General features: G+C 48.6%; 11 protein-coding genes across 11 annotated transcripts; 3 read left to right on the forward strand and 8 right to left on the reverse strand.

Moving 5' to 3' along the window:
* Nucleotides 1–427: 427 nt before the first annotated feature.
* FSST1_000315 (uncharacterized protein) lies at nt 428–684 on the reverse strand (the record flags this gene model as incomplete). Its single annotated transcript, XM_083229213.1, has 2 exons — nt 428–593; nt 647–684. The coding sequence occupies 2 exons, from the start codon at nt 682–684 to the stop codon at nt 428–430; spliced, it is 204 nt and encodes a 67-aa protein (XP_083090497.1).
* Nucleotides 685–1,772: 1,088 nt separating this feature from the next.
* FSST1_000316 (alpha/beta hydrolase) lies at nt 1,773–2,591 on the reverse strand (the record flags this gene model as incomplete). The annotated part of the gene is made up of 1 exon (XM_083229224.1): nt 1,773–2,591. The coding sequence occupies one exon, from the start codon at nt 2,589–2,591 to the stop codon at nt 1,773–1,775; it is 819 nt and encodes a 272-aa protein (XP_083090498.1).
* Nucleotides 2,592–3,112: 521 nt separating this feature from the next.
* On the reverse strand, nt 3,113–4,342 carry FSST1_000317 (uncharacterized protein; the record flags this gene model as incomplete). Its single annotated transcript, XM_083229235.1, has 1 exon — nt 3,113–4,342. One exon carries the CDS (start codon nt 4,340–4,342, stop codon nt 3,113–3,115), a length of 1,230 nt encoding a protein of 409 aa, XP_083090499.1.
* Nucleotides 4,343–4,932: 590 nt separating this feature from the next.
* On the forward strand, nt 4,933–5,334 carry FSST1_000318 (uncharacterized protein; the record flags this gene model as incomplete). The annotated part of the gene is made up of 1 exon (XM_083229246.1): nt 4,933–5,334. The coding sequence occupies one exon, from the start codon at nt 4,933–4,935 to the stop codon at nt 5,332–5,334; it is 402 nt and encodes a 133-aa protein (XP_083090500.1).
* Nucleotides 5,335–7,250: 1,916 nt separating this feature from the next.
* FSST1_000319 (mitochondrial carrier domain-containing protein) lies at nt 7,251–8,248 on the forward strand (the record flags this gene model as incomplete). The annotated part of the gene is made up of 2 exons (XM_083229257.1): nt 7,251–7,346; nt 7,397–8,248. 2 exons carry the CDS (start codon nt 7,251–7,253, stop codon nt 8,246–8,248), a joined length of 948 nt encoding a protein of 315 aa, XP_083090501.1.
* Nucleotides 8,249–9,234: 986 nt separating this feature from the next.
* On the forward strand, nt 9,235–11,863 carry FSST1_000320 (kexin KEX2; the record flags this gene model as incomplete). The annotated part of the gene is made up of 3 exons (XM_083229269.1): nt 9,235–10,383; nt 10,431–11,005; nt 11,053–11,863. The coding sequence occupies 3 exons, from the start codon at nt 9,235–9,237 to the stop codon at nt 11,861–11,863; spliced, it is 2,535 nt and encodes an 844-aa protein (XP_083090502.1).
* A 394-nt stretch (nt 11,864–12,257) lies between these two features.
* FSST1_000321 (sorting nexin-4) lies at nt 12,258–13,689 on the reverse strand (the record flags this gene model as incomplete). Its single annotated transcript, XM_083229280.1, has 2 exons — nt 12,258–13,391; nt 13,438–13,689. 2 exons carry the CDS (start codon nt 13,687–13,689, stop codon nt 12,258–12,260), a joined length of 1,386 nt encoding a protein of 461 aa, XP_083090503.1.
* A 731-nt stretch (nt 13,690–14,420) lies between these two features.
* Nucleotides 14,421–16,125, reverse strand: FSST1_000322 (LETM1-like protein-domain-containing protein; the record flags this gene model as incomplete). The annotated part of the gene is made up of 2 exons (XM_083229291.1): nt 14,421–16,006; nt 16,065–16,125. The coding sequence occupies 2 exons, from the start codon at nt 16,123–16,125 to the stop codon at nt 14,421–14,423; spliced, it is 1,647 nt and encodes a 548-aa protein (XP_083090504.1).
* A 1,177-nt stretch (nt 16,126–17,302) lies between these two features.
* On the reverse strand, nt 17,303–19,152 carry FSST1_000323 (glycoside hydrolase superfamily; the record flags this gene model as incomplete). The annotated part of the gene is made up of 2 exons (XM_083229302.1): nt 17,303–18,367; nt 18,415–19,152. The coding sequence occupies 2 exons, from the start codon at nt 19,150–19,152 to the stop codon at nt 17,303–17,305; spliced, it is 1,803 nt and encodes a 600-aa protein (XP_083090505.1).
* Nucleotides 19,153–22,414: 3,262 nt separating this feature from the next.
* On the reverse strand, nt 22,415–22,837 carry FSST1_000324 (uncharacterized protein; the record flags this gene model as incomplete). Its single annotated transcript, XM_083229313.1, has 3 exons — nt 22,415–22,727; nt 22,776–22,781; nt 22,824–22,837. 3 exons carry the CDS (start codon nt 22,835–22,837, stop codon nt 22,415–22,417), a joined length of 333 nt encoding a protein of 110 aa, XP_083090506.1.
* Nucleotides 22,838–23,243: 406 nt separating this feature from the next.
* Nucleotides 23,244–23,865, reverse strand: FSST1_000325 (uncharacterized protein; the record flags this gene model as incomplete). The annotated part of the gene is made up of 2 exons (XM_083229324.1): nt 23,244–23,630; nt 23,830–23,865. 2 exons carry the CDS (start codon nt 23,863–23,865, stop codon nt 23,244–23,246), a joined length of 423 nt encoding a protein of 140 aa, XP_083090507.1.
* Nucleotides 23,866–25,364: the final 1,499 nt, after the last annotated feature.

The raw sequence follows: 25,364 nt of genomic DNA on the forward strand, positions 1-25,364 counted from the left end.
ATCTGTTCTGATACCCTGAGGCCAGACTGTGACTAAAAATACCTTGCCAATGAGCTGAGTCTACCAGAAAGGTGCGAAGATGAGACTGAAGATTCCCGCGCAATAAACAGGATATACGTAAAGACGGAAGTGCTTTTTCAAACCCGACTTTTATACAGGACCTCTTGGCATGTTATCTCGGCTATGAGGATCCATATAAGAGGAAGGACTCAACCGAATGAGTAGCCTTCTTCTCAAGGAGGATTCTGGAAGTACTTGAACCCTAAGAATTCAGTATGGCGGCAGCTTGAGCACAATGAAAATGAGAACTGATATCATGATTTGAAGATGAATTTATTGGTAAAAGCAAATTCGATAGTGACCACAAGAACGCCAAAACATAAATACGCCGCCCATCATAATTCATTATCCTTTATCCTTCAGCATTCTATGCAAAGATTGATTCCAAGACCTTTTCAAAGTATTGCGATCGTGGTTGAGTGGGAGTACTTTGGAATGGCTTTGCTCGAACCGGCTCTCGATATTTGTTTCCGTTCATGACAGATCGGCTTGCAACGGTGGCGCCTCCAACAGTCAAGATGATAGGGAGGACCCTAGATATTGTTAGTATATACATATATATGTGTAATCAATAGTGGATGCTTACTTGGGGCCGAGGTGAGAGGAAGCAGCAGCAGGAACCATTTTGGTTATTGTGAAGTGTTTGTGTTGGTAGGTGTTGGTGGTTTAGGTAAGAGTATTTGTATGGTGTAATTGATAGAGTTGATGTGTTGATGTGTTGATTGTGAATGATATTGAATAAAATACCGGGAAACGTTCAAGCATTATATAATGGTGATTGAAACACAATATGTTGTGGTTTTCCTCTTTGGTGACTGATATCACACGTTTTGAATGCCGGTGGTTCGATGATCACCATTAGGTGTGCCGTGATAGTGGCTGGGGTACCATGTCGGGCAGTTTCGGCACCCCATGGAGATGACTAGGGTCCTGAGACTCTGGAGAATTAGCGTAAAACAATCAGTGAATGGAAGTATTTAAATCTTCAAAATTCTATCTAAACTAGTTGCCAGAGATATTATTAACTTGCTGGATAAGAAACTATCGTCTTTGAAGCGGTTGATAACAATATGTACAAGTTGATCGCCAAGAATGAGAACAACGTGATAATCAGCCACGGCGCCCACCGAGGACGCCAGTCTTGTGACAACCACCACACCTACGTCAGACTCACATTCACTTGTTACTACATCATAATACCCGCTCTAGAACCGACTCATACATGGTAGAACAGATATTTGCATCTCCGGAACCCGGGATATTCTCGCCTGTCTCTTCCCCAGACCGGTCATCTATCTCCAGAACTTACGACTATGTCTGCACTGCTACACTACATCTTACAACTTCCCCGCCTTCCACATCTATTATCGGCTGACACTCTCGGTACTGTATTAATTCGCAGTTTACTGCAAAGCTGTCATTGGTTACAAGGTGAGCTTCCCCTTATTGGAACGTCTGTTCTCGGGAGTTGGCTCCTTTAGTCATCTCGGATCAAATATTACGGTTCAAGTACGTTTGTGGAGTGAAACCTGTCCATGATATAAATACGTTGATAAAGACATTGGTGACTTCAAGGGGTCTAGCACGGTCACAGTCAAGTAACCGATACTGCCGTACTCCGCATCAGAGATTGATGGAGTGCAGCCCAATCAGCAGTGAATGCTCCAAACGTAGATGATAAGTGCAATAAATTATAGCGCGCCAATCTTCATTCAAGATCGCTCTGCTACACCTCGGAGGAATAGTACAATATCATCAACCTCCTCTGGTCCTTTTAGCCAGTGACCCTCCTGATCAGCGCCCGAGTACTCATTCCAATTCACCGTCCACCCAACTCGAGACAGAACATCTTTCGCTTGGCGACCTAGCTCAACATCCACATAAGCATCGTCTATACCATGGCCGAGAAACACAGGCATCGGTGACTGAGCTTTGGCATTCTGGCCGATCATAGATCTCACAAAGTCGCTGCCAGTTTTGTTCTCCGACTCCTTGCCATTTCCATCCATAGCGTGCTCGATGTCGGCGGCGAATGGGAGCCAAGTGCTAGCTCCGATAAAAGCTGCTGGATGTGACGTGGGCTGTTTACTTTTGATGCATAACATGGTCCAGATGCCGATTGCACTTCCTTGGCTAATACCGCCCAGAACAGCTTTGGACGCCAGGCCGCCTAACCGCTCAACTTCGGCGTCCCAGATCTCTTCAATATGCTTGACTGAGTCGCGAATTCCGTCTGTTTGTAGGTCTTGCCTCGCCGTGACATCTGTCAGTGAGTAGGCCTCGAACCAAGCCGGCATGCTTTCTTCAAAGACTGGACTCCATAGCTCGCGGGAGCTTGGGAACACCCATCTCCAGCTGGGCAAAGCCTGCATGATAGTTTTGTTATCGGACATCAACGTCTCAGCGAGCTCTTCGGCAAACTCTTCGCCAGTGCTGCCTCGTCCATGGAGGAGGATTGCGGTGTGTGTATGTGTCTGTGTTGGCTCGAGCACATGCACATGCCCAAAGGCCGTAGGGGACGTATCAGCCATAACAGGAGTTTCGTAGGTCAACAGAGGATTCGGGAAGGAATGAGTAAGAAATGTCGCAGGAGGAAGGGAGAGTGACAGAAAGATATGCAGAGAGAGCAGACAAAGAGAGTTGTGAAGGTCACTGGTCTCGACTTATGTGTTGGTTGGGTTGTTGGCAGGCTGAATGTGAGAGTGAGGGGTCTGTACGCGCTGAGGCGGCAGGGTTGTTCAGCACCTGCCAAATCATATGAGCTTACACTTCCTTTGAGCGCGTAGAAAACATTATTTGACCTTACTCAATTTCTGCTGGTACTGGAAAGATTCTACAAGCGGGACCCAAGAACCGCTATGGCTTGTGAAATTGTGGCCGAGGATTAATGCCAAACACCTTTGTGGTACAGGTTTCTACTGACCCAGCTTGATGGCTTGTATATATTTTGCTTCAGTGTAAACATACAATAATAAACAAATGATCCGTGAAAAGCCTATCATTTCACACGCCTCTATAATTTTACAGTAACAAGCATGCCTTAGATTGCTCTTCACCCAAGCCACTGACTTATCAGTAAATCCGTCGCAAACTCCTTTGGCCAGCTACCAATTGCTTCAGTAGGCAAATAGTCGCACCAGTCCGCTAAAGGACCCCGCGGTTGCACTGTAGATAGCGCTTTTACAAACTCCCAATATGCTGGGTACCAACCGGCTAGTTCCCAATCGATCAGCGAAGTTACGCGAATGTGCGTTTCGCTATCAGGCGTGACCTCTGTGTGCGAATCCCACTGAACCATGATGTTTCTCGGGTGCAAGTCCCCATGGGTCATTACGAGCTCGTGGTCCTCGCTCATAAAGGAGCGCACCATCTTGATCCACGGTGTCTCAGTTCTTCGAGCTTGGCGGCAAAGAAAGTCATTGAGTTGCGCTTCCTTTTGAATTGGCCCTTCTGCTTCTCTTAAATCCCGGCGCATGTCCTTGCACCTCCCTGATACGAAGCTGCCTATACGGTGTGATGTAGGTCTGCCCTGATCAAGGTCGCGGCCTTTTTGACGAATTTGTTGAAATATTGTGTTAAGTTGCTGTTGAATAGATAGCTTGTGTGAAGTGAGCAAGCGTGGCCAGACTGTCTCAAGTGTTTCGCCCTCTGCTCGAGTCATGAATGCATATGTCCATGGTCCACATTGCAAGGCACCGAGACAAGATGGCGTTGGGACCTCCTGTGCATGCTTTCTAATGTACTGTAGGTTGGTAATACTATCGTGGTCAAGAGATGTGCTTATCTTGACGACTTGTGATGGGCTAATTTGCAGCACAGCCGTGTTGTGTAAGCGCCATAGCGTTTGGCTGTCATTGATTGCCTGGTTTAAACCAGACGCTAAGACAGCAAGGTATTCACTTTCAGGTTCCGCGGGTGTTTCCCGTGCGCCTGCGAGAGCAATGATGCTAACGTCAAGGGGGTAGATGATGTTAATGTTGTTGGTAAGCTGAAATTGTGTTGCCTTGGTCGCCGAGACCGAACCCTGGTCTTTCTCATGGGTCTGCGAACTGGTGTCGCTGGAGGAAGAGTTACTGCCCCTCCGTTGGGAAAGGTTTTTACAGAGCTGTGGGTAAAATGTTGCCTGCTGTTGGAGAAACTGTGATAAATCGATTGACGGGTCACCCTTAACCCTAGAGGTGATGTTCTTCGTTAGAATGCTGTTCGCAACGCTTCGTCCCGTAGGTGTGCTGCTCTCAATCGAAGGGGCACCATGAGCGCTCTGGACAGCCGCGTCGCTCATCGTAAGGCCGGTGTCGTCTCAGCGGTTGGATTTTTATTATTAGATTTGCCGGCGCTGAGAGCTGTTGGTTGTGGTTGTTGGTTGCGTTGTTGGTAAGAGAAAAGGGAGTGGGGTGCTATGCAACCACATTTATTCTGCCTTCCCTACTAATCACATGATGTTTAAGCAAGGCCCAACAGCGGCCTGTTATAACCAGGCTTAATATGCAACTTCTCGCAGCCATGATGATATGGAACCGTGCGCTCTATTATGTTGTTGGTTCTCTTCTTATTTTACAGTATATCATAACCAATCACTTCCGAGGGCAAGAATCATTTGAAACGAGTCATTAGTTCAGCCTGACATTTTGGCAACTGACCCAACATGCAATTCATCTGCAATGGATCGTTAAGAAGAAGAAGGCGGGAGAGAAAAACACATAAATACTCGACCTGTGGCGCTTGATGTTGGAGTTTCAAACTACTTCATTCCCTCCAGCTACCAAAACAATTTACTGCGATATTATAATATCATTATCAACTTACTTCAAATTCCCTTGCCTTTCTTTTCACTCGTCTATCAGTACATCGCCTGGTAAACACTCTTTCAAGATGCCTACTACAGTAAACGTTTCCATCTACGCAACCTTCGACCAGCGAGACCCCAATCATTGGGCAATCTATCTGGAGAACTCAAGTGCAGGCGATGTTATACTCCAAGTCTCTGACGACAAGGGTGGCGTTGGCTACTATGTCGAAACGCCCATGTATGGCAAGCAACCCCAGCGATCTGCCAGGCATGAGGCATCTATCGAGGTTGGAACTATATCATCGAAATATCACGATTACGCTATCAACGAAATCAACTCTCAGCCAGTAGACAACAAAAGCCAAACCTGGAATTGTCAAGCTTGGGTGGTTGAAGCACTGGATCATCTAGAAGAAATTGGGATTTTCCAGTGGAAATCTGGAGTAAAGAGTGAGGTCTTGGGACGAAGACAGCACTGGCAGTAGGACGTGCCGGTTGCTGGTGAGCCTACAAGAACCCTCCCTCCGGCACGGCCGGTCGTGGTTCAAGCAACAATTACGAATACTGCAAGCGATGGAGCGTGTTATAGAATGAATAATCGGCAGGCCTGTGTTAGTGTGTTGGAAACCTCATAGTGAGCAATAAGAGGGTATAGTTAGTGTATTTCATTGAATTTTATAAACTCATATTTGTCGTTATCGCAACAATACCTAATCTCTCATAATTTGAGCGTGTACTGTGGCCTCGGCATTGTAAACACGGCCAGCCTCACTAACAACTGAGTTCCTAGTAGAGTTCCTAAGACATTTCCAAATCTTCCCTTTTTCTTCCAGACTCAATGCACCAATGGATGTCACACAAATATTCATCAGTCAAGTGCTATTTTCATTACATACTTGTAACAAGAATGTATACTAAGAATATTATATCGATGTCTCTCAATCTGTCAATCCTCATTGTGCGTGTAAGCCGTAGAATAAACCGGCCAACTGTATCTAAGCATTTTCCAAATCTGGTTCTTTAAAAGCTCCAAGTACCGTTTCGACCCTTTTGTGTCTATATTTACATGTCCGTGTCGAAACGGTTGTTTTGAGTAGTTTTCGGTCTTATTCTAAACGACATCTGGGTATCTGGTTCTGAAACGCGGCAATCGTATCATCTGGGGACGTTTTGGTGCGATTTTGATTCGAACCGAGACAGAGTCGATCGGTTTTGATGTTCCACACTTAGTCCATGTCACCTAATCCGGACATAGATCGGTAGAGACATATCTATCTATCTCTGTGAGGCCATAAACTTGCGATATAGTATCATGTTGCATAAACAGGTGAAGAGGGGGGGATGCAACAAGGTGTACATTTTAGAGGGCTATGATATGAGTTCAATACATGCGAGGCATCTGGTGTTTCCGGCAAGCTAATAGCGCGTGTTGCAAAAGTATTACTTGTATCGCATATTGTGTCTATGAGAAAATGGGGATGGATGGATGGGTTCCTCATTGAGCAAGATGATAAAAAGAGAAAGCTACTTGGAAGAGTAGTAAAAATGACAAGACTGGGATTCGAACCCAGGCCCCTTTCGAGACTGCGAATCGTTACTAGTTCGTATAGAACCTGAACACAGCGCCTTAGACCGCTCGGCCATCTTGCCTTATACATAAACTTTACCAAAGCTGTATAACAGCCGGACACAGATTGACAGGTCGTTTCGATGTTGCCATTATGACCCAGCTGGAGATCTATCACTGCGTATCGGGCCTGGATTTTGGAGAAAAACTCCAGGTTCTGAAGTGTCTGTATGGTCATAAACCAGCTGGTCACTTACTTCTTGGCAGATCAGTGCAATATCTGCGCCACGAAGGCTACCCTAGAGACCATACCGAGATGTGGGCATTTGGACTCTTGTGCCGCGGTTCGGCTCTGTCGGGAAAATCACTGGTATAAACGCGCATATCAAATATCGTAGCATCTTCCCTTATCTAAGTCAAGCCTTGATGTCACTTCGCGTTTCCATTATTGAAGCCGATGCTACTTCGGTGCCGAATCGCAGCCCCACCACATTCCGGGCCGCCGATGGAGGGTACCGAAACCAAGCGAAAGATACGCGATGCAAAAGAGCCCGGCCAGTCCGAAAGCAAAACGAAAAAGACTTGCCAAAGAAAGTACAGATAAATAATAGATATTGCCATCTTTGATAGATAAGATGGAGCTATAAACGCCAACAAGCATCAAAGCGGACCGATGACGGCACAACCCAAGCTACAAGATCAAGGTCTCGGTACCGACGGAACAGGAACAGAAACGACGTCATCAACTGCAAGCAAAAACATAAAACATCCAAACACGCATCTTGAACAACCAGACATCAAGTAATAGTAATTTCACATAACGACTCATTCAAAATGGCGGCGAAACAGTCAGACGTGCCCAATTTCACCATCAGCGATTATGCCAAATTCTTTGGCGCTGGAGCCCTCGCTGCGACGTCTACTCATGGTGTAAGTCCAAGCGAGTCGCGTGCTTCACAACCGAAAACTAACGAGCCTAGGCTGTGACCCCAATTGATGTCGTCAAGACCCGGATCCAGGTAGACGATGCCCTCAAGGGCTACAACATGCTTTCAGCTGGTCGCAGCATCGTCGCCAAAGAGGGTGCTTCAGCCCTGTTGACCGGTTTTGGCCCTACAGCTGTTGGATACCTTGTCCAAGGTGGTGCCAAGTTCGCTGGTTACGAATACTTCAAGAAGAAGTACATCTCCATGCTTGGAGGTCCCGAAAAGGCTGTCGAGCATCGAACTGGCGTCTATCTTACTGCCAGTGCATCGGCCGAATTCTTTGCCGATATTCTTCTCTGTCCTCTCGAGGCTACACGTATTCGACTCGTTTCGCAAAGGGGGTACGCCGATGGCTTGCTCTCAGCCTTTACGAGGATGGCGCGCGAGGAGGGCTTCAAGGGTTTCTACTCTGGCTTCGTTCCTCTCTTGTTCAAGCAGGTTCCTTTCGCTGTCGGTCAATTCTCCGTTCACGAAGCAGTCAACGAAGTCATCTTCCGCGCCATGGGTCCTGAGCGCAAGGAAAAGCTCACGCAACTCGAGTCGACAGGAGTAGAGCTCACCTCTGGTGTTACTGCCGGTGCTGCAGCTGCAGTGCTTTCTCACCCTGCCGATACCCTCCTGTCAGCCATCAACAAAGGCGCTGGCGATAAGAGCCAGGGCGCAACAAGTCGCATGTTCCAACTCGCGCGCGAATTCGGCCCTAAGCGATTACTGCTCACTGGATTGGGTCCTCGTCTCGTCATGACGTGCGGTCTTGTGGGGGCTCAATTCGTCGTGTACGCGCAATGCAAGGCGTTTACAGGAGCTCCACCTGGTATTGAGATTCACAAGGAGGAATCACTGTGAGATGTCATGTAACGACTAAAAGTAAATATCGATTTAGAAACGGCGTTGAGGTGATAGACAGGAGGATATAAGATCTTTAAAGCGAGTTCTGGTATTAGATTAATTGAAACTTCATATTTTGCTACATATCCCGTCTTGGCACCCACATTCCGAAGGAGCTTCTCGTTTCAGGCCCGTGCCGCTATTGAGCTGCTATTGATATCCCGTCTGGGTAGTAGCTTGGGCCTAGATCTGGTCTATTCTCGGTTTTAGTGTTTGAGATCTGTCTTGAGTGGCGGAGCTGTGGCTGAATAGATCACAAATAGAGATGACATTTCTTACTGCTGACATTGTTAAGTTACTGATAATAAAGGACAAAAGGACTGGCATTTTACATGAATTCAATATCTTAGCATTTTCATGTTCGGCGATCCCTTTCATACCAGAGAAAAATAGAGACTTTAGTTAAGGTTGCATTGACCATCTGGCCTCGCCCGCCTTGTGGCGTAGAACCTGCCTTTTCAGACCGTGCACTTCCAGCACAGGTCCCCTATTCTGTCAGGAACTTTGGCGGTATCTGCCTGTAACCTTTGCTTCGAGGCCACGACATCACCAACAGAAATCATACAACTCTTTGTCTCTTTTACCTACACTCTCGTGTTCCTCAAGGTTTCAGACCAAACACACCCACCCGAAGCACCTCATTCTCTTCCTGCTAATAGGTACGTTTACCACGGTCTTCACCTGGCATATGCTATGCGACTTGCGCCGACAATTAAGTTGGTTGTACCAAACCCTCCAGCATTCTTGATCTCCTTCCCACCTCGAACTCGCGTGGCAACATCGTCCATTTAACTTTTGACTCAACTCCCGCTCTGTCACTGACCTTACTCCCTACTTCAGTATTCGCTCCTTATCGACCGTTACAATTATCCTGGATGTGTTAAACTAGATCGCTTCCTCGGCTCTCCCTTTGCGCTGCAAGGGTCCCTTTCCTTCCCATCAACATGAAGATTGCTTCACTGTTGAGCCTGGCTGGGCTCACAGCCCTGGCTCATGGCTCCAGACCGACACGAGACTACGATGCCAACGATTATTATGTCCTCCATCTCGATAGCGCAACGACGCCCGACCAAGTCGCCAGCCGACTAGGACTCGCTCACGAGGGACAGCTCGGTGCGCTCGACGACCACCACGTTTTCCGTGCCTCCAAGGCCGACCACGATATCATTAAGCGAGAGATTTCAGAGCGCAAGAGGAGGAAACGAGATTTGGGCGGCTCTGATCCGGTCGATGGAATCCTCCTGTCAAAGAAGCAACAAGCACGACAACACCTTTTCAAGCGAGATGTTCCTCAGACCCCAAGAGGCTGGTCTCTCTTTGGCGGTAGGGCCGATACCAAAGTTGCAGAACTAGCGGAGTACCAGGAAACAATCATGAAGCAGCTCGATATTCAGGATCCCATTTTTAAGGAGCAGTGGCATCTCTTGAACCCCCTACAACCCGGCCACGACGTCAACGTTACTGGCCTTTGGCTGGAGGGTATCACAGGAAAGAATGTCACTGTAGCAGTGGTAGACGACGGCCTCGATATGAACAGCGACGATCTCAAGCCCAACTATTTCGCCGCGGGTTCTTGGGATTTCAACGACAACGACCCCGAGCCTGCCCCTGTCTTGGACGACGACCGACACGGTACCCGATGTGCTGGAGAAGTTGCAGCTGCTCGAAACGATGTTTGCGGTGTCGGTGTTGCTTACGACTCCAAAGTCGCCGGAATTCGTATCCTCAGTAAATTGATCAGCGACGCCGACGAAGCAGAAGCGCTTATGTACAAGTACCACGACAACCACATTTACTCTTGCTCATGGGGTCCTTCCGATGATGGCCAGACTATGGAGGCACCTGATGTTGTTATTCGACGAGCGATGCTCAAGTCGATTCAGGAGGGACGCAATGGTCTTGGCTCTGTTTACGTCTTTGCCAGTGGAAACGGTGCGGGCCAAGGAGATAACTGCAACTTTGATGGATACACCAACTCTATCTACAGTATCACAGTTGGAGCTGTCGATCGAACTGGACTTCATCCTTACTACTCTGAAGAGTGCTCAGCTCAGCTGGTCGTTACATACAGCAGTGGAAGTGGCGATGCTATTGTAGGTATTCTTTTCTCCTGCGAATTTAATCTGACTAACCAATATAGCACACAACCGATGTTGGAAAGAACAGCTGTTACAAGGCTCACGGTGGCACATCTGCCGCTGCGCCTCTTGCTGCGGGTATCTTTGCTCTGGTTCTTCAAGTTCGCCCTGATCTCACTTGGAGAGATCTTCAGTACCTGGCGATGGATACCGCACTTCCCATCGAGGGCGACGAAGCCAACCAACAAAACACAACAATTGGCAAGAAATTCAGTCACACCTTTGGATATGGTAAGATCGACTCTTGGGCTCTGGTTGAGAAGGCCAAGGACTGGGAGTTGGTCAAGCCTCAATCGTGGTACTTTTCTCCCTGGATCCACGTCAAGAAGTCCATCCCTGAGGGTCGAGATGGCTTGACTGTGACTCTTGATGTTACTGAGGATATGCTCAAGGGTTCCAACTTGGCTCGTGTGGAACATGTTACTGTCACCATGAACGTCGAACACAGCCGACGTGGTGATATTAGTGTTGATCTAATTAGCCCTGACAACGTTGTCAGTCATCTTGCTGTTGCTCGAAGAAGCGATGCCAAGGAGGTGGGTTACGTTGACTGGACATTCATGAGTGTTGCTCACTGGTATGTATTTCTGTCTTCTCTGCTTTGTCTATTCTAACATTTTTCAGGGGTGAGACTGGTATCGGCAAGTGGACCATCGTTGTTCGAGACACAGAGAAGAACTCCTACAAGGGCAAATTCACCGACTGGCGCTTGAAGCTTTGGGGTGAGGCCATCGACGCAGACAAGGCTACTCTACTTCCCATGCCTAACCCAGATGATGATGACGACCATGACAAAATCGTAGCCACTACTTCAATCGCCGCCTCCACAACAACAGCACCTCCCGCTACCAAACCAACCTTGATTGACCACCCTTCCGACCACCCTGAAAAACCCACCAGGCCTGCCCGACCCAGCGGCACCGAGGAGGAAGAACCATCAAGCACCCAAAGCTCCGCCGAGGAATCCACAACAGCCTCATCTTCATGGGTATCCTGGCTCCCAACCTTTGGCGCTTCCAAGAAAGCCCAGATCTGGATTTACGGTGCGGTCGGTTTCATCGCAGCCTTCTGCATCGGTCTAGGCGTCTACTTCTGGGTCGCCCGTCGTCGTCGTCTCCGCAACAGCTCCCACAACAACTACGAATTTGAACTCATCGACGAAGAAGAAGCTCCTCTCAACGCAGGCGAAAAGGCACCTGGAAACAAACCTCGCAGAACCCGTGGCGGAGAGCTGTATGATGCTTTTGCCGAGGGTAGCGATGAAGAGCCTTTTGAGGATTATCGCGATAACCGTGAACCTTCTCGTGATAGACTTGCGGGTGATGATACGCAGCATTATGCCGTCGGTGACGATAGCGACGACACTGATGAAAGTGATGATGAGAGCAGCGATGGAGCTAGGGCTGAAACAAGACCTTTGGGTGGTAGACATTGAGAATGAGGTTGAAAAGGATTCGGAGAGCTGCTTCGGGTGCTTTTTTGCATGGATAAGCGGAGTTTCATGACTTTATCTATGTTGGTATATTGTCTTTAGTCAATAGATCTTGGATGGGCGTTTGGTTCAATGTCAAGAGATTGTGATTTATATCTACCGTATTTTTATCCCGCCTAGTGAAGTTGGCATCGACACTTTAAGATACAAGATAAACAGGCCAGCTCTGATCTAAGTAGCATAAACTGTCTCTTGCTTCTAGGTCTGGTGTCTTCATTCACAGCTCAAAGTCACATATTGAAATATTTATTCAGACAGCTACTTAATCAGTCATCCCTCATCTCTCATCTTTCCCATCCCAAACGCCATATCCTATAACGCCATGACCATTATCCCTTTAAGCGCTTGTAATCCCCTGCTTCTCCATCTCCTCAACGTACTTCGCCCAAATGCTCTCCACTTCTCCGTAAAACTCAATATGCGAATCTGCTAGACTACCCAGCTGAGCCTTCATCTCGATCCTCTTGATGCGCTCGAAATCGGCTACTTCTTTAACTACTTCGTCGTCAAACATGTCGCTCGTTTTACGGGCGCTCTCAACCTCGTGCGTGAGCTCTTCGACGCGGAGTTCTAGCTTGCGGGTGCGTTCGCGACGGGCTTGTTCGTGGTCTACACCGCGGACATCTTCGATCTTGGCACGGAGGAAACTTCCTGCGCCGGAACCGCCGCCATGACCTGACTGAAGAGTGTCACGCTCTGTTGTGGATTTGTTGAGGTATTCGGTTAGTTGTTCGTAGTCGAGCTGTTTCTGCTCTCGGGCTTTGAGGAGGTTCTTGAGGGCGATGGAGTAAGCTTGCATATCTCGTAGAGATCCAAGGTAATCCTGATCGGTCATGTCCTTTAGTTTGCGCAGATGACTCGCTGTGTCTTCAATGGAAGCAGAAAAGCCGTGAACCGCTGGTTCAACGTGGGGTTCGAGAGGAATAAGCTTTTGGAACTGCTCCGCAAGATCACGCAGGTCCACCTCCAAGTCCGTCTCGCGCCGAGCAACCCTCGCAATGACCTTTTCAATATGTCCAAGATCATCGTCAAGCTTATCGCTTTTCTCCTTGACCTCCAGAAAGCGACGATCCGGACGATGCAGCTTTGTGAAAGCGTTGATGAAAGTATCGGCAAAGTTATCAAACACACCGGCAGATCCGGGATCGCTGGCAGAGCTCACGCGCGAGCCGCGGGTGCGCATGGTAGCATTCCAGTCGGGGCTCTCGAGGAAAGTGTGCAGGATCGGGGCGCGGCGCAGAGTAGGGTGGAGGGACAAACGGTTGAGGAATCGTTGGAGAGAATTGGCGCGGCGGGCGGTAAAGTCTGAGCCGAAGCGATCACCGCGGACGTACTCCATGCGCTGCTTGTCGGGCAGAGGAGGGACGGCAGCGGCGGGATATTCGCGAGTGAGCTGTTTGTAGAGAAAGACAAAGTCTGTGAAGCGACGGCGGACAGTGGTAGTAGAGCGCTGGAAGGAGGAGAATGAAGACTATTATTCGTTAGTATTGTACCAGAGGAGTGGTTTAGTTACGTACGTGAGTGGTGATGAGATACGAGACAAAAGCATCCTTGGTGCCGTCATTTTCCTTGATAGGCGTATCAACAGTACAATCAAGCTTCTCATTTCCCAGCGACGGAGCATCTCTTTCGAGACCTGTTGTCGCAGTCATATCATGACCTGGTTCTTCAGCGTCAGGAACACTTCCACTGCGAGTTTGTTGTTCTTGTACGTGCTCGCTCCACGAGACGTTTGAGAAGTCATCTTGTTGCTGTTCCGTTGCCGTCATTGCGGGCAGCGCAGTGTGTAGGTGTGAGGTGTGAGGTTCGGTATGTGTTGATTAAATCGAAGGGAAGAGCCGGGAGGTTCAAGGTCGAGGTTATCAAAGTGGGCGGAGTTGGCGGGAGTTGAAGTTCGGCATGCTAAGTTGAGAGAGAGAGTTGGGAAGTGGTTTGGACGTGGGGAGCTGAGGACGGATGTGGCGCAGGGACCATTAGATAACGAGGGGCTTGTAGGCTGACAGACTTTGGACAATTGATCAAGGTTTATGATTAGGAAAAATACAGAAAAATACTTGGAATATTGAATTTTATCTCAATTACCCTCTCTATTTTTTCTGACTTTTTGATTACATTTATGGTTGTTGTAGTGATGAATTCTATCTTCTACTCAAGTACCCCTCTATCAGGATCTACGTCAATGACGATGACGCAGCTTGGCCAAGGGTCTAGCAGGCATCAAGTAAACCAATTCAACAACAAGAGACTAACAAATGCTTCACGCTGATATATTGCAGAAAATTATATATACAAAATAAAAATCATTCAGTGGAATCTATTGTTTCCCAGCCTCGAGAGTAGTCTATCCCAAACAAGTAATACTGGTCCTCTCAATGCTGGGCCCAGTTATTGACACAGCGCCTTTCCCATCCCGCCTTGATGCCATACCATCCCATACAGTCATACATATGAAACACCCCCAAGTCATGGTACATGAAGCCTCGAAAGGCTAGTTCTTTCTCTACTTCTGCTCCTTAGACGAACCAGAGCTGGCCTGGATCTCCTGCTCTAATGATCTGGCAGATTCGGCGGCCTTGGCCAACTCAGTCTCGGCCTCGACCATCTCGCTAACTTGCTTTCGGCCAAGACCCTCGGCTTGAGCTTGAGCGAGTCTCTCCTCCTTCTCATCGATATCATCTGTGTCGCGAGGAGTGGCAAAACCGGAGCTTTGACTAGCTTGATCCTGCTCCGCCTCATCCTCAATGAGTTCTTGCTGCTCACGGATAACCTCGAGTCGCTGCTTGTTAGTGGCAGCACCCTCAGCACTGTGAACCTCGAGTTCGATCTCGTGGTACAGTTCCTCGGGAATAGCAGACATGACACCAATAAGAGCCTCAACTTGGCCAGAACCCTCACCTGAGCCTTGACCGTACATGTAGGCGTTGCTCAGGACAAGAAGTGTTGAAGGAACACCCTCCGTAAGACGGAGATCGAGCCAAGCCTGGAGGTCGTTTCGCATGCGGGCAGGAGAAACACTGTGTGTTCGGATACCACGGGCAGCACAAGCGGCTTGGAGTTCGGCAACGGTCAAGCTGTCAACACCTTCGTAGCTGATGGCCTTGTCGTCACGCTTGATTTGACGCATACGGTGACGGATTTGGTATCGGAGCATCATGTCGGTTCCGAATGTGCTGAGGTTCATGTATTTACACATGGATACAAGCTGGGGTCGTGACAGGTTATCGAGGGTCATATCATCACGGAAAGCCTTGCAGATCTTGATAACGTCCTGGGCAGTAGGTGTCTCGCCTGTTGCGCGCACCTTGCGGAAGAAGTTGGAGAACTCCTCCCTTTGTGCTGTGGCTTGGCTGAGTGGTAGACCCTCGCCGAGTGTTTGTCTCAAGAATTCGCTGACTTCCTTACGTGTTGATCGGAGGATAGTAGCCTTGGCCTCCTTTGACTTTTGTCCCTCGAATGTGCTGGGAAGCATGTTGGGGAAGAGCTTGAGGGCAAGGGGCAGAAGTGCCTCACCCAGGGGCACAATAATAAAGACGGAGAAGGGCACTAATCGACCGAGATCCTGGACGGTTCGCTGTAGCTGCTTGTTCTCACGACGGGTGAGCTCGTATCCGGCGGCCATCTTGAGAGCTAGTCGCCAACTGATCTTGACCTCAGCAACAAGGAGCTTGGATCCATCCCAGTAGTGGTGAGCCTCCTTCTTGACCTTCTCCCAGAGGGTAAGCTTCTTCTCCTCCTTTGCCTTTTGAGCGGCATCAGACTTCTCCATGACACCCTCATTGGTGCCAACAATTTCTTCGGCGATAGCATCGGGACTGGCGGCAGCATCGGCAGGTTTTAGAATTTCGGAACCGTTGACTTTCTTTTCAAGCTTCTTGTCCTCCTTTTTGGCGACCATGGACTTGGGGAGCGGTTTCTTAGCCTGCTCGGCATTGAAGCCCGGGGGTGGGCCAGAGCTGGAGGGATCGGGTCGGTGATGATCGGTACTCATTGACCGCGGGATCAATAGAGCGATGGCGGGGATTTGGGCATGCCGACTGACGTGGCGACCAAGAATGGCAGGAGTAACACCTCGCGAGAGGGCCCGGGCTTTTGGTGGATTAGCAAGAGGACAACGAATCGAATCGGTGAAAAAGGCGGTGCTCACCATTTCCCATCAAGGGGTTCCGGGCGAACGCTCTACGAGCGACGATGGAAGAAGCGCTCATGGCGAGCTGTGGTTGAGAGTAGGGAGAGTTTCGCAAGTGGCGGATACGTTGTAGTGTACAATTTCTTATCGGCGCATGTATTAGTATCGATCGATGTCGGAGACTGCAGGAAGAGTAAGATGGAGATGACAAGAAGGTAACAAAAATTGATGTAAAGTTGAGATTCTCCAAAGAAGAGCGTCGCCCGCTAATGGCGAAAGGGTGTGGTGTTTGGGGTGGTAGTTGTACAAAGTAAATGGTTTATGGTGATGGGATTGGATGGATGTCAAGTATATGGATGGACCGTCTTATCCATCCTAGCTCCGTCTCCCGTCGACCGGGGTTCGCCGCATCCAGACGGAACATCTATTGTTACGGCAGGGCTTACTATGAATGCATCCAATCCCTGTGCTCTGCTTGCGATTGACAGGGGGGCTTGTGTCAAAAGAATCTAGAAGATTCATGGTCACGTGATGCCCGGTAGTGCCGACTGTATCCTTTTGTTGGGACTTGAAGAGAGTCTTTTTTTTTTCAGTTCCCCTCTTGTCCCCTGCATGTGATGGTGGCCAACAATGGCTAAAGCCCGCTATTATCTCCGCTGTATGTACTTACTGTAGTATCGGGCCATTCTGCCGACATTCTTCAATGCAAGCCTCTGAAGACAATCATTTTCTGGCTTCATTCCACAATGGGTTGTCAAGGTTGCCTTGCAGATATTAGCTGAGTTGTCATGGCAGCATTGGCTAGTCGTCTCGGAGATTATGAAACAATGCTTCAGACGCTTTGAACAGTTTCTCCTATTGATTCACTGGTTTCGAAATTAGTTAATTAAGCCAGGTCTAGGGTATTAGACATGATGCTGCAGGCGTGAGCGACGAAATTAGTCAGTCAATTTACGCTGTTTGGACCACGTCTTTAAGCCATTTATTTTTGTATCCTCAGACTTAGGAAGTCACTTTTCTATTACCTACCACGTTCGCAACCATGACAGTATGTTGTCTCATCCAGCAAGACATACGTTTCCAGGTCTAGCTATATTCATCAGAATCAATTAGTGAAACATTGTTGAATGCATGCATGCAAAAAAGTAACAACTCAATAGACCTTACTTCATGGTATGTAGGGTAAACAACTCGTATTTATTACGGCTCTTATCGGCCAAGCTATCATCATCATCTCATATCTCATGACTCCCAAATTAAGAGCTTTCACAAACATCCTTATACCTCAATCCATGTCCATACTTGAACAAGACCTCCCCATCAAACGCCACATCCCCCAATTGCGCATCAGCAGCAGCTTGCGAAATAGGCATACCGAAAGGCAATTGACCCTCAGGACCCCAACCATCAGTGCCGAAAACAACGTCCAAGAAAGCATCGTGGCTGCTACCGTAGCTACCAAATAGAGCAGCAGCGTTCTCGGCGACTTCGGGAACGGCGGCAGGGCGGTTCAGTCTGATATCAACGATGGTGGGTAGAGTCGCGTAGATCTTGGCCTGGCGAGCCTTTTCTGTGGTGTTGAACTCGATACTGCCGTTGTTGATCATGGCGGGAAGACCGGGGGCAGTGGTGGGCTTGAAAGGTGAGGCGAGACGGAGGAGGGCGTAGTCAGCGTCCTCGGGCTTGTCGACTACGGTGAGGTTGCGCTGCTCAAGGGCCTCAGCCTCCATACCCTCGATGTAGAACTTGGCGTCGAGAGCGGCGAGAGGGAGAGGGAGGACATCGTCCTTGTTGGTAAGCATGGTGAAAGCGCGGCGCTGGGTCTCGTTTCCAAGACGGCTGAAGTAGTCGTTGCCGGCAATGCGAACGGATCTCTCAACATCAACAAATGGGTTGTCAAAGAGTCCAAGCTCAAACTTCTCCTTCATCAGCTTGCGGACAGACTCGTCGATACGAGACTCTGGCACGAGTCCCTTCTTGACCAGCTCGATGACCAGCTCTGGCTTTGTCTCACCACCAAAGATGTCGCATCCAGCCTCGATAACACGACGGGCACGTTCAAGCTCAGTCTCATCCTCCAGACCCCAGAATCGGGTAGTAACGATACCCCAATCGGTGACGACGATGCCCTCGTAGCCAAGCTCCTTCTTGAGAAGGTCAGTGACAACACCCTTGTTAAAGCCGAAAGCAACCTCCTCCCACGAAGTATTGATGGGACGAGAGTAATAAGGCATCATTTGACGAGTGCCAGCAGCAATAGCAGCTCTGAAGGGCTGCAAGTGATACTCCCGGTTGTCTCCAGGGTAAGTCGCGTTTTTGCCCTATAACATTGTTAGACGATATCAGAACCGTTCGAATCTCTACTTACCCAAGGAAAGTGAGAATCCTCTCCGTTCTCCATTGCACCGCCTCCTGGAAAGTGTTTCGTTGTGGCAATAACTGAATGAGGGCCAATCTTGTCACCTTGCAGACCCTTGATAGCCTCAACCACCAAAGCGCTGGTCAAGTTGGCATCCTCACCCAGGGTACCAGTGATACGGCCCCACCTTGGCTCAGTAGCCAAATCAATTTGAGGATGAAGAGCCTGTCGAATACCGACAGCAGTGTACTCTTCTCGGGCAATTTCGTGGAAAGTACGGACCAGTTCGGGTGATCGCAGAGCAGCGAGACCAAGAGGCTCCGTCCATCGAGAGAAGCCTTGAGCGACGACACTAACAGCATTCTCATCTGTCCAGCCGTGCTGAGGATCGGAAGAGATAGTTATGGGAATGCCGAGGGGTGTGCTGAGGGCAACTTTTTGAAGTTCGTTGTACCAGTTTGCGACACCACGAACATCGTTGACACCACCGCTCAAGACATAGGCAGTGATGCGCTTGTCAGTGATGTATCCTTGGACGGTCTCGTCAAAGGTGTTGTTGACTACCACGGTGCGAGCGTGGAACATCTGGCCAGCTTTGTCTTCTAATGACATACGAGACATCAAGTCATCGACACGCTTGTCGATACAGAGAGTCTTGTTACGGTAGGCAGGGTGAGCATCTTGTCGAATGATTGGGTTGGCGATGCTCATAGAGACACCTCCTAAGAGGAGGAGACTGGACCACATGGTGAAGAATGATAAGGGGGGTAGTGGATAAGAGAGCGAGTCCTTGGATTGAGTAGTTCTAGACAAGACATTCATCTTATATACTTGATTCCTGTTAAAGTCTCTTCATGTCGCCAAGCTTTCCCATGTCCAAGTTTTTCATCATCGTATTAGTCCAAGTGGCCGCTAGCAGCATGCGAGACGAAATTAGTAGGCCAGTTTATAATACTTAGGCCGTATTCCTTAGGCTAGTTATTTTTGTACCCCAAGACTCGGGAGATCAACTCTTCTGGTACCTCAGGTAGGTTGGCAATTCATCCCATCATCAGCCTCTTTATTCGGACCGACCATCTAGATCCTTGCCTACTCTAGCCTAACCTTTGAACATGAGATCTAGTGTCGTACTCTTGTTTCTCATGAAAACCACAATATCCGAGTTCTACTTGTAGACACCGATCCAATCACGAAGCTTGCCGATGGTCCTTACGCCGGAAGGATGGCTAAACATCGGTAGACAAAGGATAGACTACGTAAAAAGAAGGACATTTCCCGCAATGCCAAGAATGTAGACCGATGGTTCGGTGGAAGTAGGTGACTAAACGGGTGAGTCTTCGCATGACTTGGGTGGTGTTGTGGTCTAAACGCGGGGAATAATCTGGGGACAGGAACCGGATGCATGCTCCAAACCGTTTAAACATGCGGGGAGCCCATATAAGTTTTCGGCCCTTTTGTTAAATCCCATGACTTTTAGGAACCAGTTGCTCGGAGAGTATCCATGGAAAATATCACCGACCAGAGAAGATGGTATTATATACGTAACAGGTATCATTGGCTGTGGGTATATCGGATGGCCAAGACTGGAGACTTGATCAGTCATGAGTGACCCCATTGCTGGGAAATATCTCGAGAAGCGCAAGCTTGAGGTTGGAGAAAAGGTTCAAGTTACTTGGTATTGGAGATGATCCACCCTCCACATCCCGATGGAAGAGACCACCCCAGATTGGTTTGTACGTATCCGTATAGTTTTTGCTGATCATGTATGCAACGCAACACCCCACGATTCAAGTGTTCGGGATGTGTTTACGGCAATTGAGAAATGATCATGACGCACATGTCGTGTCTACCAATGTATCATGAGTTCTTGGCGATGAACAACAGAGGATTGTTTGTAATTACAGGCATGTCGTCCTCCAATTGGATGTTTCGACATTGTCAGCATTGAATCAGGAAGCAAGGGACTTACAAGCACAGCAGAATGAAGTGGTCATTATTTGGGATTGTAGAGAAAAGAAGCTTGAAATTAAGATTACCCGTTGGTTCGCTTCCCGACGCACCAACTAAGCTTAATTGTGGACGTTGTTCCCCGACAAGTTAGCTTGGAGGGTGGCTGTAGCGTCAAGAACCTCGGGGAACTGCAGATATTTACAACACTGGTCTCTCCACATACCGATTAGGATACTAGAAAGTCACCACTCGAGGTAGAAAGGATTTATGCAGTTCAGACCATATCTTTATTTTCTGTATTTTTATACCCCAAACCTTTTCTCCCTGTTACCCAGAAGACAAAGTATTCATGCTGCTCTGCGATCGCCCAGGATCTTGTCATTGACCCATTGACCCATTATCTCATTATCTCATTATCCCCAAAAACACCAAAAACAGCGACTCTGTTAACCATCACCTGCAACATGTTGTTCCCCTCAACTTCTGCACTTTCGAGATCCAGATTGTCCCCAGCACAAATAAACACCATGTTAGACATGAGCTAACTCGGAGGGTGACTGGAAGTGATTTGAACGCCGCCAGGATTTCCATTCCAATTTTCGAACTCGAATGTTGCTCCTTGCTTCCATCCGTCAGGCGCATCAGTCAAGTCAGAGGCATCAACTTGGTTTCTATTCTTTTTTTCGAATCTATCACGGTATATCGTCGGCAATAACAAAGAATTATCCTTCGGTATCAGTTTCGTATACAGGTAGTCAAGACCGGCCTGCGTCTTTAGTCATATTGAGATATAAACGGTATACAGGTTATATCAAATAGGGCCAAAGTTAACTCTGCATTAAGTCGTAGTCAGGTAAGAAAACGACTCGTATTTCTTTTTTTTCTTTCTCTTTTTTTCCTTTTTCTTTTTTGTAATTCGACACCTTGGGATGTCGGCAGGTGACAGAATGCACCATCATGTTCAGGTGGTGTCAACTGGTGAAGCAAGGCACCCAGTGATACCTTTTTTGAGGCGACAACACTCTTTATAAGACCGGCAAAACTCTGAATCAGATTGACTCCAATTGTCTATATCGTCAAGAAACAGGGTAGGCCAAACTCCTTGTTACAAGGTTCAAGGATCTGAGTCATCAACACGGACAAAATCGGGGTAAAAGCTGACATAGACTAGATAACTAGATGACAAGAAGAAGACCTTTTCAGAGGAATTTTCCTTGATCTATATACCCAATTTCCTTCAATTCACACATAGAAGCCTAATCTAGGCTTTTATTGCTTGTCCGTGGCTTTGTCCGGCAATCAGACAATCTTGCTTGCTGTTTGGCTGAGGGTTTGCAACACTCCTGTGTGCCTGTTTCCATGGCTTGAGAAGGGTAATATTGCTGGTAGAGTCAGGTCACTGAGCTGCGTAGTTGTTGATTACGCGACTAGCCTTTGCCAGGTCCTCCTTAAAAGCATCTTTCGTCTTCTGGTTCAGGACCTGGACCTGATACCCTTTCATCGTGTAGTTGTGCTTAACGTTTCGGTGTGGAATTCGCTTCGCGCGACTGGCAATGGCGCATCTTTGAGAAAGGACACAGGTCGCTCGTGGCGATGTTCAAAGCGCCAAATCCCGAGCACGCGCTTGCAAGGAGGTGCTTTGCGACCTGGAAGATCAGAATATGACTCACTGGACTTTTCTGATGAGTGCTTGACGACGGAAAACGCTAGCTGGTGATTGTCGAATTTGGCAGCACGATCGAGAACGATAACCTCCTCTTGAATAGCGAAAACTGCACCCGCTGCACGCTAGGTGGAGCAACTGGTGTCCCGACCTCGCAGGTAGAGCAGCTGAGAATCACGCCAATGGATTCAATCCTTATCGGCCTAAAGAATGGTCAGATTTGTAGACAACACAAGCTAGGGAAGACATACCGACGCGATCGTGGGAGTGCGAAACTGAGTAGCTAACTACCACGACGATCAGACACGGTCTGCACTTTCGAGTGGCTACACCGCTGACGTCGAATACAATGTCCATGTTGTCATTGACGTAAACAGTCTGGGGAAGGACGGTATGTTAGCGAGACAACAGTTGATGGCCTAGATCAAACTTACCAGAGTCATCGCCATCGTCAGAGACAGGCTCGCCGCCATAGTGGTAAGACATTGACTCATCGTAGTTTACCTCATTACGAGGTTGGGTGTTTCCTGCCGAAAAATACTGCCTCAGCTCAGGGAAAACCTCACTGTCCCAGTGATCTGGTCGAGCCAGGCCCGTTGGAACGAATGTCATTCTCTTTGACTTGCGCTGCCCTTGTACAGTTCTCGGTTTTCGCTTGGATCGTTGGTTACGCTTCGACTTGCGACGGTCCACGTTGGATTGCGAAGGACTTGATTGTGTCAGCATGGAGTTTAGATATGGGATGAGTATAACTTACAGTGTGCTACCAAGGCAGCCGTTTTGGTGAAAGTATCGAAAAGTTCACGGTAGCTCGGTCATGTTGCGCAGGGCGAGCTTGATTCGTCTGTCAACGTCTGTTTCGACGCGCTTCCAAAACCAGCATTGATCATGCGGCAAAGGGCTGGTGATGGCAAATTTGAGCAAGGCTATGTTGTTTGGGTGCCTGAGTCCAACCTCCTTGACATTAAATTCGAAAAAGGCGATGTTTTCCGCGTTTCGTGATAAATATATCTCAGCCCTTTCTCGTGATAGAACACATCATCATGTCCTTCGGTCTCGCTCAGTCCAAAAAAATCATCTTGACGTTCATTCACTCAAAGAGGTTGGGCGCTGCAGATCTTGACCAATTCCATGGTGTCTTTCTCTTGCCTGCCTATGCTTCATTGTCGATGTTTTTCACGTATGTATTGTGGAAGTCCCGATCGACCATCGTCGCCGTCACGTCCTAGCAGGCTCTCATAATGGCACAGTTGTCGCCTGTGATCTTGGCTTTTTTGTCGCCTTGCTTCTCGGCTTTTTTGCTGCCCCTGAGTGCGGAATGTGGAAAGATATGGGCCAGCTCGGGATTTGCCACACCTGTCAAAACGCGTCCATCCAAGGTGGTTAACAAAGCCCAGGTGTTGTGTAGTCCTCGCCGTCTGTGTTCATTTACCACTGGAGAGTTGGGAGTCATGGATCTGTTGGCAGGAAACTGGCCATCGTGCGCATGTCTCAACTCCGAGGTGGAGTTAGGATAGATACTACCCAGATACTCCGCCTGAACCAACTCGAGCGACGCGCTCTTGGGGTCCTGTGGCAGGATATCGCGGTCCTCAATTCTTCTGTGGCTGATCTTGTCTTCCAACCCAACGCTTGTCTTGCTACTTCTTTCATTTTTTCCAGCATCGTAGCTGAGCCCGTTTCTTCGTACACGTCCATCGCGACCCTGATGTTAGTGCGAAGTTGATGGTCCGGGTCAGTTAATTTGTTGTTCATTGGCCATTCAATGGTTATAAAATGGAACAGGACCCATACTTTGATACAAAGCTCACATCATAGATGACCGTGAATCTTTGATAATGTTCCATCTCCAAAACAGAGAACAGTGAAGTCTTGCTTCGATGGTGCCTGTTCCACAAACGGGCCCGCGCATAGGAAGCATCTCGTTTCGTTGTACGAGTCATTCAAGTCGTGCCACATTCTGTTGACGCATCTCCTGCACTGCGTTATTCCAATGGTAGTGATCCCAACCATCAAAGATGATCGTTGCTCAGTCTTCGAGACGACTCAGTGAGCGCCATTCTAGTTCACCTGGTGATTCGTCGTGATTTTCATCGGTTGGTGGAAATCCTGAAGTTTGGGAGAAGATGTGTTGGGTCAGACGTTTCGAGGAATTCAAGTTGAAAGAAGGCACTGATATCATGGTTGATTTCTTCGCGCAGATAGCAGAAGGTTTGGTGTGCCAACAACTGTGTTATTGTGGGCATCGCAGATCTCTTTGCGAAATCCTTGGTATTTGCGATGATCTTTGGAAGGACATCTGGGCCGACCCAAGCCTCATTGCCACGGAATTGGGCCAGACGGGAAGACATCTACGGCGGTAGACCGTTTCTATCGTTTCTGGCTGAGGCAGAATTCCTGGTGATACAAGAATTGCTGGGATATCCGTCGTAGAAGGAAGGTAGCACTGGGATTGGGATGTGTACATCGTCTTCTCCTAAGCCCAGGCGATCCTCATGCAATAAGCATCACAAATACCATCGGTTTGGTCCCCACGGTTGAGGGTAGACTCCCTGATCGGGAGAGTACTGACCTTCATCAGTTAGGGGGTTGACCGGGGCGGTTGGTGTAGATACCCCGGTTTGAATGGTTCCTGTACATCGATTCCAATGTATATGAATTGGTATGTAGTATGAGTGTGACGGCCAATATAGCAGTAGTAAGATGCTCGTGCGAATCGGGGTCATTGTCCTGGGGGCGGGTAGGAGATCTGGTGTGACGCGTTCATTGGTTTCTTGGCGGGAGATTCTCGTCGATGGGGGTCCAACCTCCTTGTATTCGGCTCCTGGTTGTGGTGAGAGTTTCCGTTCTAGCTTCAGCCTGGACCTAGGCCGGCTTTCTTTTAGGCTTTCTCTCAGATACATTTCCGCCACTACTAGGCGGCTTTTGCTGAGGAGCTCTAGAACCTGACTGACGAACATGTTCGTCGATTGTCGGCAGGTTCGGGTTACAGGCAGCTTGACGGTGCTCCAGCGGACTGGACTACTGCCCGGGAGGTGGCCCTTGGGGCACTGATGGTGCCCTGGGTCACGAACGATTCTCCGCTTAGGTGCGACTTCCTTCACCCGTTGATGCGCAGGAATTCTCCAGTTATGACGAGGCATTCGGATGGAAGAGTAGCTATGTAGCCATAACTTAGCTTCAGAAGTCTTCAAAACTGTACCAAGTCGTACAGGAGACCAAGAGGAAAGATATCTTCGGTGCTTTCATCGTGACGATACTTTCCTTCCGAGAACTTGTCGATCTGCCTCTTCGGTTCCGCCCCATTGGTACCTCCTCTCTGTGCAAGCTCCTTCTCCTTCATCTC

Source organism: Fusarium sambucinum, chromosome IV (assembly GCF_050947815.1).
Source record: "Fusarium sambucinum isolate potato_lamoka chromosome IV, whole genome shotgun sequence".
Lineage (NCBI taxonomy): Eukaryota > Fungi > Ascomycota > Sordariomycetes > Hypocreales > Nectriaceae > Fusarium > Fusarium sambucinum.